Source organism: Heliangelus exortis, chromosome 1, assembly GCF_036169615.1.
Source record: "Heliangelus exortis chromosome 1, bHelExo1.hap1, whole genome shotgun sequence".
Classification (NCBI taxonomy): domain Eukaryota; kingdom Metazoa; phylum Chordata; class Aves; order Apodiformes; family Trochilidae; genus Heliangelus; species Heliangelus exortis.
In genome coordinates, this window is record NC_092422.1 from 16,990,273 (window position 1) to 17,006,172 (window position 15,900).

At 41.5% G+C, this 15,900-nt stretch overlaps 1 protein-coding gene across 2 annotated transcripts in view; it reads right to left on the reverse strand.

Moving 5' to 3' along the window:
• Window positions 1-398: 398 nt before the first annotated feature.
• Window positions 399-15,900, reverse strand: part of ARHGAP20 (Rho GTPase activating protein 20) — a 61,024-nt gene continuing 45,522 nt past the window's right edge. For both annotated transcript variants that reach the window (XM_071735118.1, XM_071735109.1), the window contains exons 9-15: window positions 14,496-14,678; window positions 9,989-10,167; window positions 7,216-7,377; window positions 5,718-5,827; window positions 4,613-4,802; window positions 4,014-4,125; window positions 399-2,457 (exon numbers count right to left, since the gene is read on the reverse strand). In XM_071735118.1, coding sequence (XP_071591219.1) covers window positions 1,400-2,457; window positions 4,014-4,125; window positions 4,613-4,802; window positions 5,718-5,827; window positions 7,216-7,377; window positions 9,989-10,167; window positions 14,496-14,678 — 1,994 coding nt within the window. In that variant the 3' untranslated portion in view covers window positions 399-1,399. The remainder of the gene's footprint in view (window positions 2,458-4,013; window positions 4,126-4,612; window positions 4,803-5,717; window positions 5,828-7,215; window positions 7,378-9,988; window positions 10,168-14,495; window positions 14,679-15,900) is intronic.

The following is a 15,900-nucleotide window of genomic DNA, read 5'->3' on the forward strand; positions in this document are numbered from 1 at the left end:
CATCCCTGGAAGTTTTTAAGGCCAGGCTGGACAGGGCTCTGAGCAACCTGATCTCTAGTGGGTGGTGTCCCTGCCCATGGCAGGGGCGCTGGAACTGGATGATATTAAAGGTCCCTTCCAACCCTGAAAATTCTATGATTTAACTGCATCCCACTATGTGAAAACACCCTCATCTCTCTAAATAAAGAGCAAAAGGGTAGGAATTCATGTTTGAATTTTACTAATATATACAAAAGCTCTCAGGATGATGATGTACAGTATGAATGATGCCACTCAAAGAGAAGGAAAAATGCTGCAGTCCCTTCTCATGCAGGATTTCCAGTGGTATCACTAGGACTTCTACTTCAGCAACAGCTTGTAGAACTGACACCCCCCCAAAAATTACACAGAATATAAACTGAATTTATGACATAACAAATAATATTTAATATATAGCATTGAATGCATACACATCAATACCAGTGCTGTAACAACAAAACAGAACTCATAAAATTAGCAGCAGTTTTTGCAAGTACAAAAATACACATTTTTTTTCAGAACATACATAATAGCAAAATTTATCAGGATATATTATACAAACTCAAAGCATTTAGATAATGCATTACTTTTAATATATTATATGATGTTTTAGATGCTGCATAATAAAATTACATGTGTTCTGCTTGCAGTAATACACAATGCCATTTACAGCAATGTTAAGAAAACTATCCACAACTTAAACATGAACAGAACAACCAACGAAGCACAAGAAATGAAACATACAGAGGTGCAAGGTGTTAGTTACAAGTTTCAGCATTTCTCTTTACATAATTTTGAGATATTTTTTTTTCTTCCTTTCGCAATGTGGAAGAAATAACTACACCTATTGAACATACGTTATAAACATACAGAAAACAATACACTTATTCCTTGGAGAACAATGAAGGTAATGCCTATCAGTTTTGGAACAGTAGTATAATACCACAGTTATGGAATCTATGCTGACTTTGCACACTACATCAAAACCACAGAGGACTGGGACTCACATCCGCAAGGCTCAACACACAAACTGTCAAGGGAGAGGCCCAGCAGGCACCCACTGCCCTGGCAGGCTCAGAGAACAGGGCACTGCCCTTAGTTACCTCCTGGGCCCCTTCCAGATTTTTGGAAGATTTTTGTTTGCTTGCTTTTTAGCAATTTTTATAATTCTTGCAATGTTCTTGCAAAGCTTTATGTGGGAACGCTGCTCAGACAGTTTCCTAAAAATAGAAAACCTGTGAATCTGGGGACTGCTCAACTGGATTTGAACAACCTCGATATTAAACTTAAAATGAACACACATTAACACCAAAGGCATTTTCTTGATGGTGTTTATTTTAAGTGTTAAGATTCCCCTGCAAAAAAGCTTTCATCAGTCTCCTCAAACTCTGGATTGCTGTAATGCTATTCTAGATCTCCTCTCTGATCTTGGATCATGAAGTCTGTCTCTTCCTGAGACTTTCAGAGGTAATGGCTGAATGTCAGGCTTAACCAAATAGCTGTTGACACCATCAGTAGGTTTCAGGGGTGTTGGCCTGCTGCTGGGCTCCACCAGACCCCCCTCAGCCAAAGCACTGGTAGGTTGTGGAAATGGTGGCACCTTGGATGTAACCAAAAAGTCATCAGCCACTTCAGCAGCAGTGTCCTCGTGTTTCTTTAGCAACTGAAAAGTGCCATCAAAAGGGGAGGAGGTTTCAGTTGGGGTAAACACAGATTGGTCTGAAAACTGAGAGAAAGCACTGTCCAGAGAGCTCATTGATGACACAGATGGAGATGTTCCAGGAGAAGAGAGGCTAGAAGAGCTAAATCCTGAGCAAATGTTTAACCCCTCTGGCGCTGGAGGCAGAAGGCAATGGGAAAAGTCTTTCTTTTCAATATTCTGATTAGTGTTCTCACTTTTACCAACATTAATCCCAATAATCAAGCTCTGATTGATAAGCTTTTGCCCCTCCACCTGCAGTGACCGAAGCTGATGGAGATAGTCTTCATCTTCATGAGAAAGCACAGCATCACAGCTGGCCTTGCGCGTTGCCTTCTCACGTCTGTCACCGACGCGGGCGAAGCTGGGGGCAAGGAGACCAAGTGCAGGCTCTGAGGAGCGCCTGTGTCTTCTCAAGGTTTTGAGAGCACCTGAGGTAGCTGCTGAAGAGAAGCCCAGTGCATTGGCACAGAAAGAATCCTTCTCTGAGTTTTCTTGCGACGAAAATTTGCAGCGTACGTCAACGGAAATCGCCAGCTGTTTCAGTTTGGTTTTACTCTGGATTTCATCTACCTCTGTCTGCTCTGAATCACCATCACTCAGAGTGAAGACAGACTCCCTGCTCCTGTTATCCTGATCTCGGTTCTTAATCCAGTCACTGGAAGAGGAGTCAGCTTCATCATTTGCCTCATTTTCCAGGCTGTCGTAGGACGAGTCATTCAGATGGAGAGAAGCAGCATCTGCAAGGACAAACCAAGTGTTAACAAATCAGAGACTGAACCACCCTGCTGACAAACAGCTGCATTTTTTTTTTTTTTTTGGCAAGCATCCTTTACTTTCAGAAGCATTCACCCTTTAAAGATCCTTCAAGCAGAAGCGCCAATAATTTCAGAAAAAAATACTGTCTAATTTTGAAATGAAAAAACTGAAATGAGTGCTAAATTGTAGTTCAGTTCAAGAAAGAGACAAAAATGACACAAGGGGTTAGGTTTTCTTGTGCTGTCTTTTAAGTGGGGAACTTGAGTAGTAGGTAACTCAGCTGTAAACAATAATTTACATAGGGTTTATTGAATCAGTAATTTCTTGATTTTTTCTTTTTGTTACTGAATATTGAAAGCAACATTCAACCTTCTTCTAGACAAATGAGGAAAACAGGGCATGCTTCACACTTTTATGGTCTTCCAGAAAATACTGTATTTTTAAGAGCAACACTATGAAGTTGTAGGCTCAGTTTGAACAGTCACTTCATTTCCACTGAGTGGTGCACACCTGCGTCCTGTTCTGCATATGTGATAACTGGAATTACAGTAAATCTCTTTTGCTCCAGGCTGGGCTAATCTGACTTATCTCACATTTGCAGCAGACAGAGTTCATGCATGGGCAGTCACCATGCCTCAGTGAGTACCTGAAAACTTGCTCAGCTGCCATAACCTATTGTGGAGCTGAACATCCAGTCCCAGCACACCCCAGCACAGTAGATCTTGTGTGCTTCCACTCTCGAGGAGGAAGCAGGCCAAATTTAATTGGATTTCATCAAATTTCACTGGAGGCAGACCATGAGGAATATGGGATGGCCACACTGAGTCAGTCTGGAATGCTGGAACAAGTGCCATTATCACTTTTAGTGCAGGCTGCCTCTGTCAAAATTTATTTTACAGAAATGTTGCTTTAAAAGTATTCTAAGGAGACACCAAAAACTCCAGTCAAAACCAACACTATCATAGGGCTGGAGAGAAAAAAAAGCATACAAGAATGTTCTGTCAACCATTCTGCCAGACATTTTCAGTTCCCAGTTCCATGACTTTTCATGCTAGGAGAAAGATCTGCATGTCTCATTGATACCCTGGAGATCTCTTTCTTTTGATAATGCAGACTGGATGCTTTTGACTCTAATACAATGGTGTGACAGCTGTACTGTAAGCATTGCTGACCACTGACATATTCTGAGATCACTGATATTCTGGGAAACCATAGGCTGGGCAAAATAGAAGACATTAAACCTTATCCAGATTTTTTCCTTTCTTTTTCTTTTTCTCCGACCCTTTTTAAAAAATCACAATGGCTCAGATGACTTAAATAGGACCAAGGGATTCTTTAAGAGAGCATTCTGTGATATAGTTCATATCTATGATAAATTGACTCAGTGGTTATCACCAATATTTTGGGCAAAGGAAAAAAACCAACAGTATCTGGGAACACCACATGAAGTGGGAACAGCGTTCTTCAATGGAATATACATATTTTTTTCCTTGGCTGATTTTAGCTGTCTAACAGCATAAAAAATTATCTGTATTACCTGAGCCGTTGTCTCTCTTGCATGTCATCAGTATTTCTCCAAAGAGGGAGGTAATTTCCTCTCCAAAAATCCTGCAGCAATTCTCAGTGAGGAACTGTACCAGACTTGATATCTGCAACAAAGCAATGGGAGGGAGATGTCTGGTCAGATCTTCCATTGTTCCACTCTGGGCAAGCCCACCTTGCAGATGAGGAACAGGAACAAACTGCCCATGCTGTGCCCTTGACAGGCAGGAAATCCTTTCCCAACTTCCTGAGAAAAAAAGCCAGGCTCAGCTAAAGTGTCCCAGTACCCACACTTGTGTACACTTTTTCCATTTCTACTCTGTCCTATTCCAAGGTCACCACAACTGGAGATCTTTTTGATTAGAGAAGCACTTTGCTAATACACTGACTATTGCTTTATGATCTTCCTACCTTTCTTCCAGGCAGATTATTAGAATGGATTAGATGGATGGATTGATGAATGTTTCTCAAGCCTTGACAAAAGGACAAGTTCTAATCTGCAGAGGAACTCACTGTTTTCAGTCTTGTAACTAAAAGCCTGATGCAACGAGACAAAGGTTGGTTTGGTTTTTATTGCACTGCAGCATCTCTTACCTTTTTTGTGAATTCACTTTCTATATCAGGAGTGGAGGAAACAGGAGGCCAGAGCAGGCTAGGTGCTATGCAGATTGCCAGATTAAATGCATTCATCTGGTTCTCTTCGGATCGCATTTCAATACCATGCAGTACTCCAAAGATGTAGCGTAGGAGAACAACATTAGCTCTGGGGAGCTGCTCTATTAACCTGGGAACATACACAAATATAATTCTTCAAATTAGTGGTTGGACAAAGTAAAACCAATAAAAAAGTCAAGATAACAAAGAAACAGGGTAACATGATCTGCTAATTAAACCAGGGAGTGTGTCAAAGAGGTATTCTAGCCCAGCTGCTTTCTCTCACTGTGACACATCTCTGAACAGATTTCTGGGAGGACAGAAAACATGATAAAAGATAATTAAAGTTACACTCTGTAAACTAATGAGCCAAGTACAATGTATGACACACAACTGCATCTCACCTGAGTTGCCTGTTAATTTACTATTCACTTAGCCAAACAGTTCTGTTCTCTCTATGCCATCCAGTTGCCTCAGTATATATTTATGTAAGCATACACGAGGTCAGGTGGTGAACAAAGCTCTCGTTCCCATGACATAAACTTTGACTGCTTTCTGCTTTATATTGATCACCTGAAAGGGTAGAGTTTCCCCTGTCACAATGCTCCAGTATTTCATTCATAGTTCCATCTTGGCTTCAAAATGGTCACTAAAATTTGAGATGAATGAGGAGGAAAATTGGAAGAATGTGTTTCAGCTACCCTTTCACCCAGGCCTCCAAATGTCCCTGCAGATGACTCTGGGTTTGGTATCATGCAGAAATCCAACTCTTGGACAGTGTATTTGTAAATATTATAAATTTTTTTTTCATTAAGGAACACTATATTTATTTACTGGCATCCACAAAAGGAAGAAAAGCAGGACAAAAGAGAGTCAGAAAATTGTCCCAAACAGGCAATTGCTTAAATACATATGTCATATATGAAGATATTTTCATCATCTATTAAAAAAAATTATTTACAAGTTGTAAGTTGAAAGTTTAGGTTTCTGCATTCTGGGACATAAATTTACAGGAAATGAATACAGACAATATAATCAACTCTACCTTTGGATGCTTTTTATCTTCTCTTCATTATTTCCTTGATCCATCACAGAGACCCACTTATCACAGAGCTGGGATGACAAAATGCTGCCTGGGATGTTGCGAAGAAAATCCTTACCAAAAGAAAAGAAGAAGAAAACATGTGAACAGCTGTTCTGGACCACAGGAGGGAATAGGAATAAGCTGTGCAGATACAAGAGGATGTATCAGTGGGACATAACAAGCTAACAAGCATCTTGATCCACACAGAAACCAAAACCAGCAGAAAAAAATCATCTAAGAGAAAGAAGTACTTTGTGTTATGTTTAAAGTTAATATTTCTTGACCTGTCATCAACCTTTCCTGTCAAAATAGAGGTATTTGGATGCTTCAGCTGCTATTGCTGAACTAAAAATCCACAGTGGGAGCAGTTATTCTGAGGCTGCATAATGTTGTCACTTGACTTACCATGTGTAGTCTCCATTTCTTCTCCTCAGCTGATACACTCCAGTAGCACTAGACCATAAGCACTCCAAGGTACCCTGCCTTCCTCCCCCTAACCAATCCCTTTTGGAATTGCAGGATTTATACTAGTCATGGATACTCTTGCTGCTCCTGCTTCCAAACACCTCAACCACTGGCAGGCAAACTGTTGAAACTTGGGAAGAAGCCCAAATCCAACCAAGCTGTGGTATGTGCAGCTATGATTCACATGAATAACACGTTTGATCTTATGTTGTAACTCTTCACTGTGATGACTGTTAAACAACTGCCCCTCAGTAAAGCTGTTATCATGGATTGAGTATTGCACACCAGCACTTTGCCTGGTGCAGCTGTTCTGTTCTAAATGCATGTCCTAAACCCACAAGTAGGAAGGTAATAGTGTAAGGCCTCACCAATGAAAACTTTTCATGTGGTAGAAAAAAGAATGTATCTCTGCAATAAATATATTCTACTGAGGCAGTGCTTGCTTGAGAATGGAGTTTCAACTTCTTTTAAGCAAAAACTACACATAAACAGATGTACTGTACTAAAATGTGAAATCTGCTGATTGTCCTTGTAGCTAAGATTTTACTGAAGACCTGGGATGCTTTTTGCACAAGCAACATTGTTTTTGTTACTGTACGAGTCTGTAAGAAAAGATAATCCATGGAAAAATAAATCCAAATATTCTGGGCAATACTATATTCTCACAAGTGTCTGTAGTCTAAGTTACTACTGAAGGAAACAAGTATGCCATCTTGGCTTTCTAGCATTTAGTTGACTTAAAGCAGATATAAAGAAAGTTACAGGACCAGGTTGCAATAGAGACCTCAGCAAAGCTGGCAGCAAAACAACCTGCCCACTCTTCTTCCCCATCCTAATTCAGTGATAGCCTCATATGGAGATCCTCATCATTTTAACATTAACATTCTATTTGATTTGGTCTACCAAGTTCTTTCTGGTCTACTCCTGAGGAAAAGTCCAAGTCATTAGTGCACTGCTCTCATCCCAAAGGGGGAATGGAATGTTCTTCACATACCTTGAACAAAGATGCTGTCACAAATATGGATTCACAGGTTAGGTCCACATCAACACCTGAATCGAGCTTCTCCTTGAGTTCTTTGCAGGTTTTTGCACTTCCAGAGCGTCTGAAAATACCTTCAGTGGAAGGGCCCTCTTGGTAAAGAAGAGAAAGCATGTCCTAAACAAAATTAAAAGGCAGAGAGGCTTTCTCAGAAATACATTTCATTGTCTAGTACATTTAAACTGTGGTTTTGCTACTTTTGCCACAGGTGAAAACCTCTGAATCAAAAAAACCCAAAAACCCTCACAAATCCAACACAAGTCAAGGCTCACTCTCCAGGACATGGCAAACTGCACCAGCAAGGCTGTGGTCTGTGGCACTGATCTAGGAGAACAATCCCTCAGAAATACTGTGCTACCACTGCCAAGTATTAACCTCTTCCAGGATTTGTGCAAGTTTTGGCCAGGTCATCTAAATATATAAACACTGCAGTATGGGAAAAGGCTAGTGGTCTACCCAATGCAATGCCATGCATCTGACAGTGGCCTCAGCCAGGCACCACTTTGCAGGAAGATATAAAACCTCACTACTCATCAATGTGTATCTCTATTTAAAAGGTAAGGAAAACCAAGCAGGTTCCTGCCTAGCTTTTAAAATAGCAGGAGGGCCTGATTTCTTCTGTTAAATAAAAGAGGAAAAAGAGCAGAAAAGGAAATGCTGAAACAAGAGACCTCTCCTGAGGTAATCTGTTCGTGATATTTTCCAGCTGCTTAATTCTCCACAGTCTCCTGTGGAATGTCCCTCAGCCATGCTGGTCACTTCTCCCCAGGCCTGCTCCAGGCTGTGTGGAATTGGTTGTGTTGGTGTTTTCCAAGGGAAAATGTATGCAGACAGCCTCTGAGATTACATGCATGTGCACAGTGGTCTGAGGACCAAGTTATCATAAGAAACTGCAAGAAAATGGACACTGGGAGAGAGTCTGTCCTCATTAAACTGAGCTGCTGTAACAGTAGTGGCTAAGCAGTGGGTTTGGGTGAATTTCCTAGCCTAGGCTGTAAGGTAGGTCTTCCTGACACAGCAATGCAAAGAAGTCTAAGGAAAACTGTTATGTTTTACTTTTCTTTTTTAACATTTCTTTCTTGTTCTTACAGAAGTTGAAAGCCAAGCATCCATGTAAGTGCAGAAATTTTGGAGAAGCCCCTTTCATGGCAGCAGGATGCTTGTCAGCATTTCCATTTTCTTCACAGGGATTTAGAGCTCTGCTGTCAAAACAGGAAGAGTCCCACAGCACAGGATCTTAGCTTGTGAACAAATGCTTTGAAAATATATTTTGAATAAAGCACCCACAAGATCAAACTGAGAAGCCCTTCTTAAAGAAGTGAAGCCATACAAAATTGCATTAATAAAGCCAATGGTGGAAGGCAATTCAGTGTGGCAATGGCTTACAGGGAGCCCTTCAGCTGTGAAAGCAAGTTTGAGGCTCTGAAGCAGAGATATCAAACATGCCTGCAGCATTCATCCCTGATATTTTTTCTTGTCTTGCAAGTAAATCTCACTCAGTCCCTCAGATACAGTATTCCATTCTCCAGAGAAGTTGCATGAAATCAGAGGTAAGTTACATTTTGTGGCATAAACACAGTGTTTAAGATTCAAAGCACAAAGTTTACCAAGCTGTGATCCTATGCTTAGAAACTCTGATAATTTTTTTTCACATAAAAATTTACTAATATTTATGTTTTGTAGAAATTTCTGAAATGCAGAGTTGACTCATCTCTCAGAGAGAGAGAATGAGAGACCAGGTTCTTACAGAGTCCGTATCTGGAGGGCTTATTTAAATAACCTAAATGATAAAAATTCACACTTCCTCCTCAAAAGAAAATAACAAACCCACACTATTAAAAGAACTGAAAAGTCCTGGTATGATTCACTATTCAGGCAGTGGTAAAGTAGCACATTAAGCACAAGTAGACAGACCACCTTTTCCTGCAAACTGGTAATTTCAGTGGGCTTCTGGCAACTTGCTCCAGCCAAAAGTTGGGCTGTATCAGGATGAGCGGCCAATCCTGAAGGGCTCACTCCCACCCTGTAAACATTTCAAGTGCTGTATCAACAACAGGGCAGTCCTCAGTCCTGACCAAAAATGCCTGAAATCTGCCCTAATTATGCCTAGGAATGGGCTCTGGGGCAGCCTTTTTCATGTTCCTGCACTGGTTTTTAGAACACCCACGGCAGTAGTGCTCTAGACAGGATGAAAAGATGCTCCTGGAGCCTCCGCCTTCCCACCTATTTTTGCATTGGTGCTGTCAGATCAAAACCAAGGATTCAAAATGCTTGCCTGCCCTGGGATGCCTCTGAGAAAGGCTCTGAAACTGTCATCCTCAGGGCAAGAAGCATTTATATGCAAGTGTGGGCTGACTATATGGGACAGTGGATGCTGCATTCATGGAGCTGGGGATTTTACAAAGGCAGAAGTGGTTTAAAACATTTGCGTCAATGTGGCATTTATCTGCACTGCCTAAGTGAGGTTTAGGGAACCAGCCTTAGGGAATAGGCTATAAAGAAGAAATAGCCCATAAGAGCAGAATGATCACATACATTTCTCAAGCTGTTTGGTATTAACCAGGCCTGACCACAGCATATGTTAGGAACCAAAGCTCTAATGAGGTTTCCTTCTGGTTTCTCTGCTTGGGTAATTTCAGTGTCCTGTTTACACAGTGTCCTCATGTTCTCATTCACAATAAAGAGAAATTCCACCACTGTAAGAGCCAGCCCTGAGTCTAGGACTCACCAAGAGGGGTTTGGGCAGGTTGTCATCCTCACAGATGGCTGTGAGCAACAGGCCAAAGAGCTTTCCAGGAGCTGCAGATGTTGAGGAGAGGGGCACGTTGTCCAAGTGAGTGCCTGGGCCACGCCAAAAAGCCCAATTTATGATAGATCTTTTCCTTTTAAATGACTTTTGGCTTAAGTCTGGGGAAAGAGAAAGGTGTTTATTAGAAGAAACGCATTTTGAATCTAATTCCAGTATTTGTTTTGCGGCGGTTGCTGTGGTTTCAAAGGAAAAAATGTCATGAACTCAACCAACTCCTTGGCATTAGGCTCAGCATAATCCACCATGTGCATACCTGTGCTTGTGTGTATGTGTGGAGAATGCACTGCCTTACTCCTGCTCTTAAGGGGATCACCAAGATCTGCACTGCACTGCTGGACCACAGCATCAGCACTCACTGCTGAGTGCTGGATGGCAAACCTCAGCCCGACTCCATGAAGAGCCAGCCTCTGCCAGATGACCCATTTCCCATCCACAGGTGGAAAATCACAGACCTTCTTTAGAAAAAATAATACATAAAGACCACTGCCCTCACTTTGACTTTCTGACTGGAGGAATCCCAGTTCCCCTGGCAATGCAGGAGAGCACCTGCTCTCATACAGGGAACACCAGAGAACCAGTGAATGGGGTGAAACATTATCAGAGCAGGAAAAATTGCCACCTTTGCTCTTCTCCACTAGGCAAGTGTGTCATTAGGACCCTCACTCCAAGCATTTGCTGACCATGGCCTAGAGACAGTGCCTGTCCTTTAATAAAGATGCCCTTTACTCAATGATGCCTTCCAGATGGCATTTCAGCATGCTGTCAACACACTGATGGGTTCTGTTTGTCTTCATTTACTTTAACATATTTAGTGAGATATCTAAAGAGCATCCCTAACTGAAACTCTTATTTGTAATGCAGAGAGAAGAAACTTTGTCAACATCAGACAGTGTAAAAGCTTCTTAACAGCATGGGTTGCTGTTAAGCGTGGGTTGAGAGTGTTCCTAATAGAAGTGCCAAGCAGAATAAACATTTTCTGCTATATTTTTTCTTTTTTCAAAGTTTTCAAAGCCAGTCAACTTTCATTTATTTGTTTACCTAACCAGTGCACCTCTCTGTTAGCTGTATCTTCCATCTGGTCAAACATTTTGCTTTCTGTTGTTGCAGAGGGCAGACAGTAGAAGCAAGGCTTGCAGAAGTAAGGACTGTGGTACAATACCAGTTTTTTCTCTACTATACTTTACTACACTTACTTTTTAGCCCAAATAGTAATTTTAATTGCATGTCATTCCATTCTAGGAGATCATGCTCCCTTTGGGAATGGGTGGAAGTCTTTTCAGTAGAGGCTTACAGTATGAAAAGTTACAGTTTAACTCAAAATGTGAACATATGAATGTGAAAGCCTGCTGAAAAATTCTTTGAATAAAAAAAAATAAAGACAATATATATATTTTAAGCTGTCCAAAGCTGCATGAAATATAAAGTTGGCAGTGTCTAAGGCTTTACTTGACACATTATGTTCTGGGAGAAAACTAACCTGTAACTTTCAAAATAGCATTTTTTTTTTTTTAGATGAGATGGATAGCACATAAATATGGTTTGCTTCACTTGGACTTGTATTCACACAATGGCAAATAAATGTTGGTGGTTTTTTTCTGGCAGCCCTGTAGTAGAAGTAAAGCCCTCAGTAGAAGTAAAAATTAAGAAGAAATGCTTTTGGAGAACAAGGAATAGCAGAAGTGGAAAAAAGGGTCTCAAAATCAGGAACTGTTCTTAGTCTCTCACTGTTCAGTCCACTCCTAAAAGCCAGAGCCCAAACTGACAATGTGAGCAGGGGATAAATGTGATTAACTGCAGCTCATTCTTGGGACAGGATGGAAATCTTCATCAGTGTTCTTCAACATACCAGGGCAGAAACCAACAACTGATGTAAGGCAAGAAACAAAATTAACATTCACTGAACAACAAGAGAACACATCCTCTTTATATCCTCTTTTCTAAGGGGGTTGAGAAGTCTTAAGGTAAAGAGCAGATGACAAGGAGAGTACGTACACTTTGTTTTCTTGAACCTTTGCAAAGCTACACTAGGAGAAGCCCCATCTCCTCTCAGCCAAGACAGATGCAGAAGACTGTACTTCCATACAGAAACACCAGCATTGCACTTGGGGACTTTCTCTGGTGGACTATTCTATGCCAGAATCAGGAAAAAAGCAACACTTTGGTTGTAGGCCTTGCTCAGAGCTCGGAGCAGCCATCTGTTCTGCTCATACTTTACTTGCAGGCAATTTCTGTTCATAGGTAGTGTCCCAACCATGCAAGTGGCATTTCCTCTTCTTGCAAAGTAAACTTAAACAAAACTTTGGATCATTTTAACAATGTAACATCCTTTCTGACCAGATCCCTACCTGTCAATTTTCAAAGGCCTCCTTTCTGCATTGTGACCAACTTGTTAAAATCTCGCTTTCTCCTCTAACAGACAATTAAATAATAATTTGGATCACAGAGTAGCCACTGACAACAGTCAGTTCATTTAAGTTAAACTTTATGCAAAATGAGCATTTACAATACTTTTTAGATGTGTGCTCCTGAGCATTACTCAATGGCTATGTTTAACGGGTAGGTGGACGTTCCTGCTCCCTGCCCAAAGAAACAACAGGAACTCTCCACTCCTTCCACACAGTAAATTCTTCTGTACTTTTTTTAACCACCCTGCCAGAACAGCTGATACAACTACACCACCACAGTTGGTGTCCACACATTTCCTTATTTGACATGACAGCCATCTGTCAGTCATGTTCACCTGCCAACACCTAGAAGGCTGCCTAACCCTGGTGAGTGCTGGTGCCACTGGGCAGCTCTCCCTTGCTGCCTCCAGAAGGGACTCCAGAAAAGTGTTCAGCACAGCAGCACCAGTGCAGGGAAGTGATGGGAGGGAGGAGAGAACAGCATGTGGGGTGCTGAAACTGGGGGCTACAGACCCCATTCCCTGTAAATTTGCCACGTACCAGGGATGTGCCTGGTGGTTACCTAACAACAACACAGATTCTGGCTTGCTGATCTGAAGATGAGCCCAAAGCCAGATAATAGCCTTGGTCGGCCCACAGGTGCCCTTCACCATTTTCAAAAACCCCACTAGGAACAAAAGAGTTAGGGAGAACACAGTTTGTGCTCTCTATGCAAGATCATCTGGTTGGCAAACATCCAGACCTATACATGACTTGAAAAGGTGATGGAAGTAGGGAAGATGAACGGACTAAAGATTTTCTTCCACTTAATGCAGTCTCTGTGCATGACTTCCAGGCTGCCCCAGGCTTCTGCTGCCCCAAAGCTAGCCTAACCTCCCCTCCTGTGGCTTGCACACCAACTGCTGACAGCACATCTGCATTAGGACTTTACAGGCTCGATTTGCATTTCTATTTTGTCTTGCCAGTCAACGTCAGCTGCCAAGTAGAGACTGTAAACCTAATTACACCCCTTTGCTAGATTGCCTCATTCCTAAAACATGCCATGAGGTAATACATGATACAAATTACTGTGAAGAAGGCATGTGGAAAGGAAATTAATTTATATAAAATGCAATCAATTTCTGGAATAATTTGCAATAGACACTGGTATAGCCTCACTATATTTAATTTTTACAAACATTACAGATGGATTCTATTCACATACTGTGGGAGATCTTATCTATTTAGGAGTGCAGAGGATAACAGTGTACATTTTATTTTTATTATTATTATACTGTCATTAATGCCGAAGTAGAGGAGAGTTCCTAATTGAGCTGAGTATGCCAGTGTGTTAAGCACAATAAAAACACACCAGGGGATGCTTCCTTGCCCTGCAGAGTTTTTAGTCTAACGCTTCAATCCTGTAAAGATCTTGTTGTTTATTTTACTCATGGGCAGTGAGCAGTCATTGTGTCACTGACAAAAGAGTGAAAAACAGAGAGCAGGTGCCGATGTTTTTGTAGCATCAAGGACAAAGGCAGAAGAAAACATTACTGTCTGTTTTATTCAAAGGAAACTGAAATAAATAAATTTATTAGCTCACTTCATCTAGGTATGCAACACAGTCCTAACTACCTTGTTGAACAGAGGTTGCTGCCAAACGTTGTATAGGAATTTTGGTCCAAAGTCAAGCCATGACTCCTGAAGCATAAAACCACTCTGCCTTGCTAGAGAACACAACAAGGGCTGCAGAGAGCAGTTCAGCTAACAGACTTACAAAAAACTGGAGGGGAGAGATCTCATCTTTCTTTTGCTGCTTTTAGAACAACCGCTTGACAGGCAGCTTGTCAAAACGTAACAGAAAGATGACAGATACACAGCAGCACACTCGCATCAGGGAGAGCTCCCCCGTGCAGCTGGAAGGGGCAGCTGCTCGCTCCTCTGCTTCCCAACACCCCGATCCCGGCACGTTCCGCTTTCTGTCGCGGAGCCAGGGAGGTGGCGGGGCTGCGGGCGAAGCTGCCGGGCCGGGCGGGACGTACCGTTCAGCTGCTGGCACCGGTCCAGACGGCTGGGCTTCAGCACAAACTGGCACTGCAGCTCCTGGGGCAGCTGCTCTGTCAAGAAGGAGCCCTGAAGCTGCCTGGGGCAGGCACAGGGCTTTGATCCGTGGGGCATAGCGTCGCGAATGTGGCTCATTTTAATTCCAAAGGGATATTCGTGTCCTGTTCAAAGAGAAATCATAATAATCTGTGTTGGACTGACTGGAGACTTGCAAAACTCCATCTGCCTCGGAGAAAAAGGGGATTTTGCATGCCGGCCTGCAGCACTTTCCGTCTCAAGTAATGTTGGAATTGATGCTTTTTTGCATGCTCACATGAGTATAAATTATACACTGGACAATACAGAGTAAAGGTTAAGTCAGACAAAGCCCATATCGCATAAAATAAGGTGACTATCTCTGGACTGAATGTTTACTCTTTCTATTGCTTTACTCAGGACACTGGAAGTTTTGGTATTGGTTGCTCATATTCTTCTGGCTAGAAGTGAGATTTCAGACACAACCCTCTGTCACATTTTTGCTGAGCATGCAAAACCGAAAAATCCAGTGTGAAAGTTGTCTTGCCTCCCTCTCCATGATTAAGTGCAGCAGTCACCAACTCAGTCAAATAAGACACAATTATGGTTCCTGTCTGAGGCTGAAACAGGAAGGAAACGTTAATCACAAGGCTAATGCAAATGAGCTACCCTTGGCATTAAACAGCATCTTTGGGGACTATACAGAGGCAATTCATTCTTGCAGAAGCTTTCAAAAATGCCATCAGAGAGGTATTTTTTGGACTCGTCTAAAGACCTGGGAGTTGAAATACATTAAATAAGAGTGCAGTGTGAAGACATTTTAGTTAACTTGCACAAAGACTTTAACACTGATAGTGGAAGAGATGTTATTTGAGATTATAGATAATAAGAAGCTGAAGTGCCATTCAACTCTGCTTCTGATGTCTACCTATGATAAAACCTACCCTTACCTAATAAAAATCTGGCATAAATATAACGAACAACATCTATTTAATATCAGATTATTCTTTTCCAAAGATTGTAACTTGAGTGTGCAATGAAAGTCAATTAGAAAGGTCTTTCCTATTTCTGAATTCTCTGGTGCTGTATTTAAAACCATGACTGGGATTTTCCCTGAAGAAGCTGCACATAATATTCTGAAAGACAAAGTCTGGTATGCTTCAAAGACAAAACAGTTTGCACTGTCTATAAGGTGCACGAGTTAGACATTTTATAAATATTAATGTTGTCTGACTCCAGCAAAGCATTTGTAGCTAAGGCTGCTTTAAGAAGGAATGCTAAGGTTTACTGGGGTTATATTTGCAATTTTTTTTGTTTTAATCATCTGTGAACTCATATAGCACAAGTAATGCCAGGCTTCCACAGGGG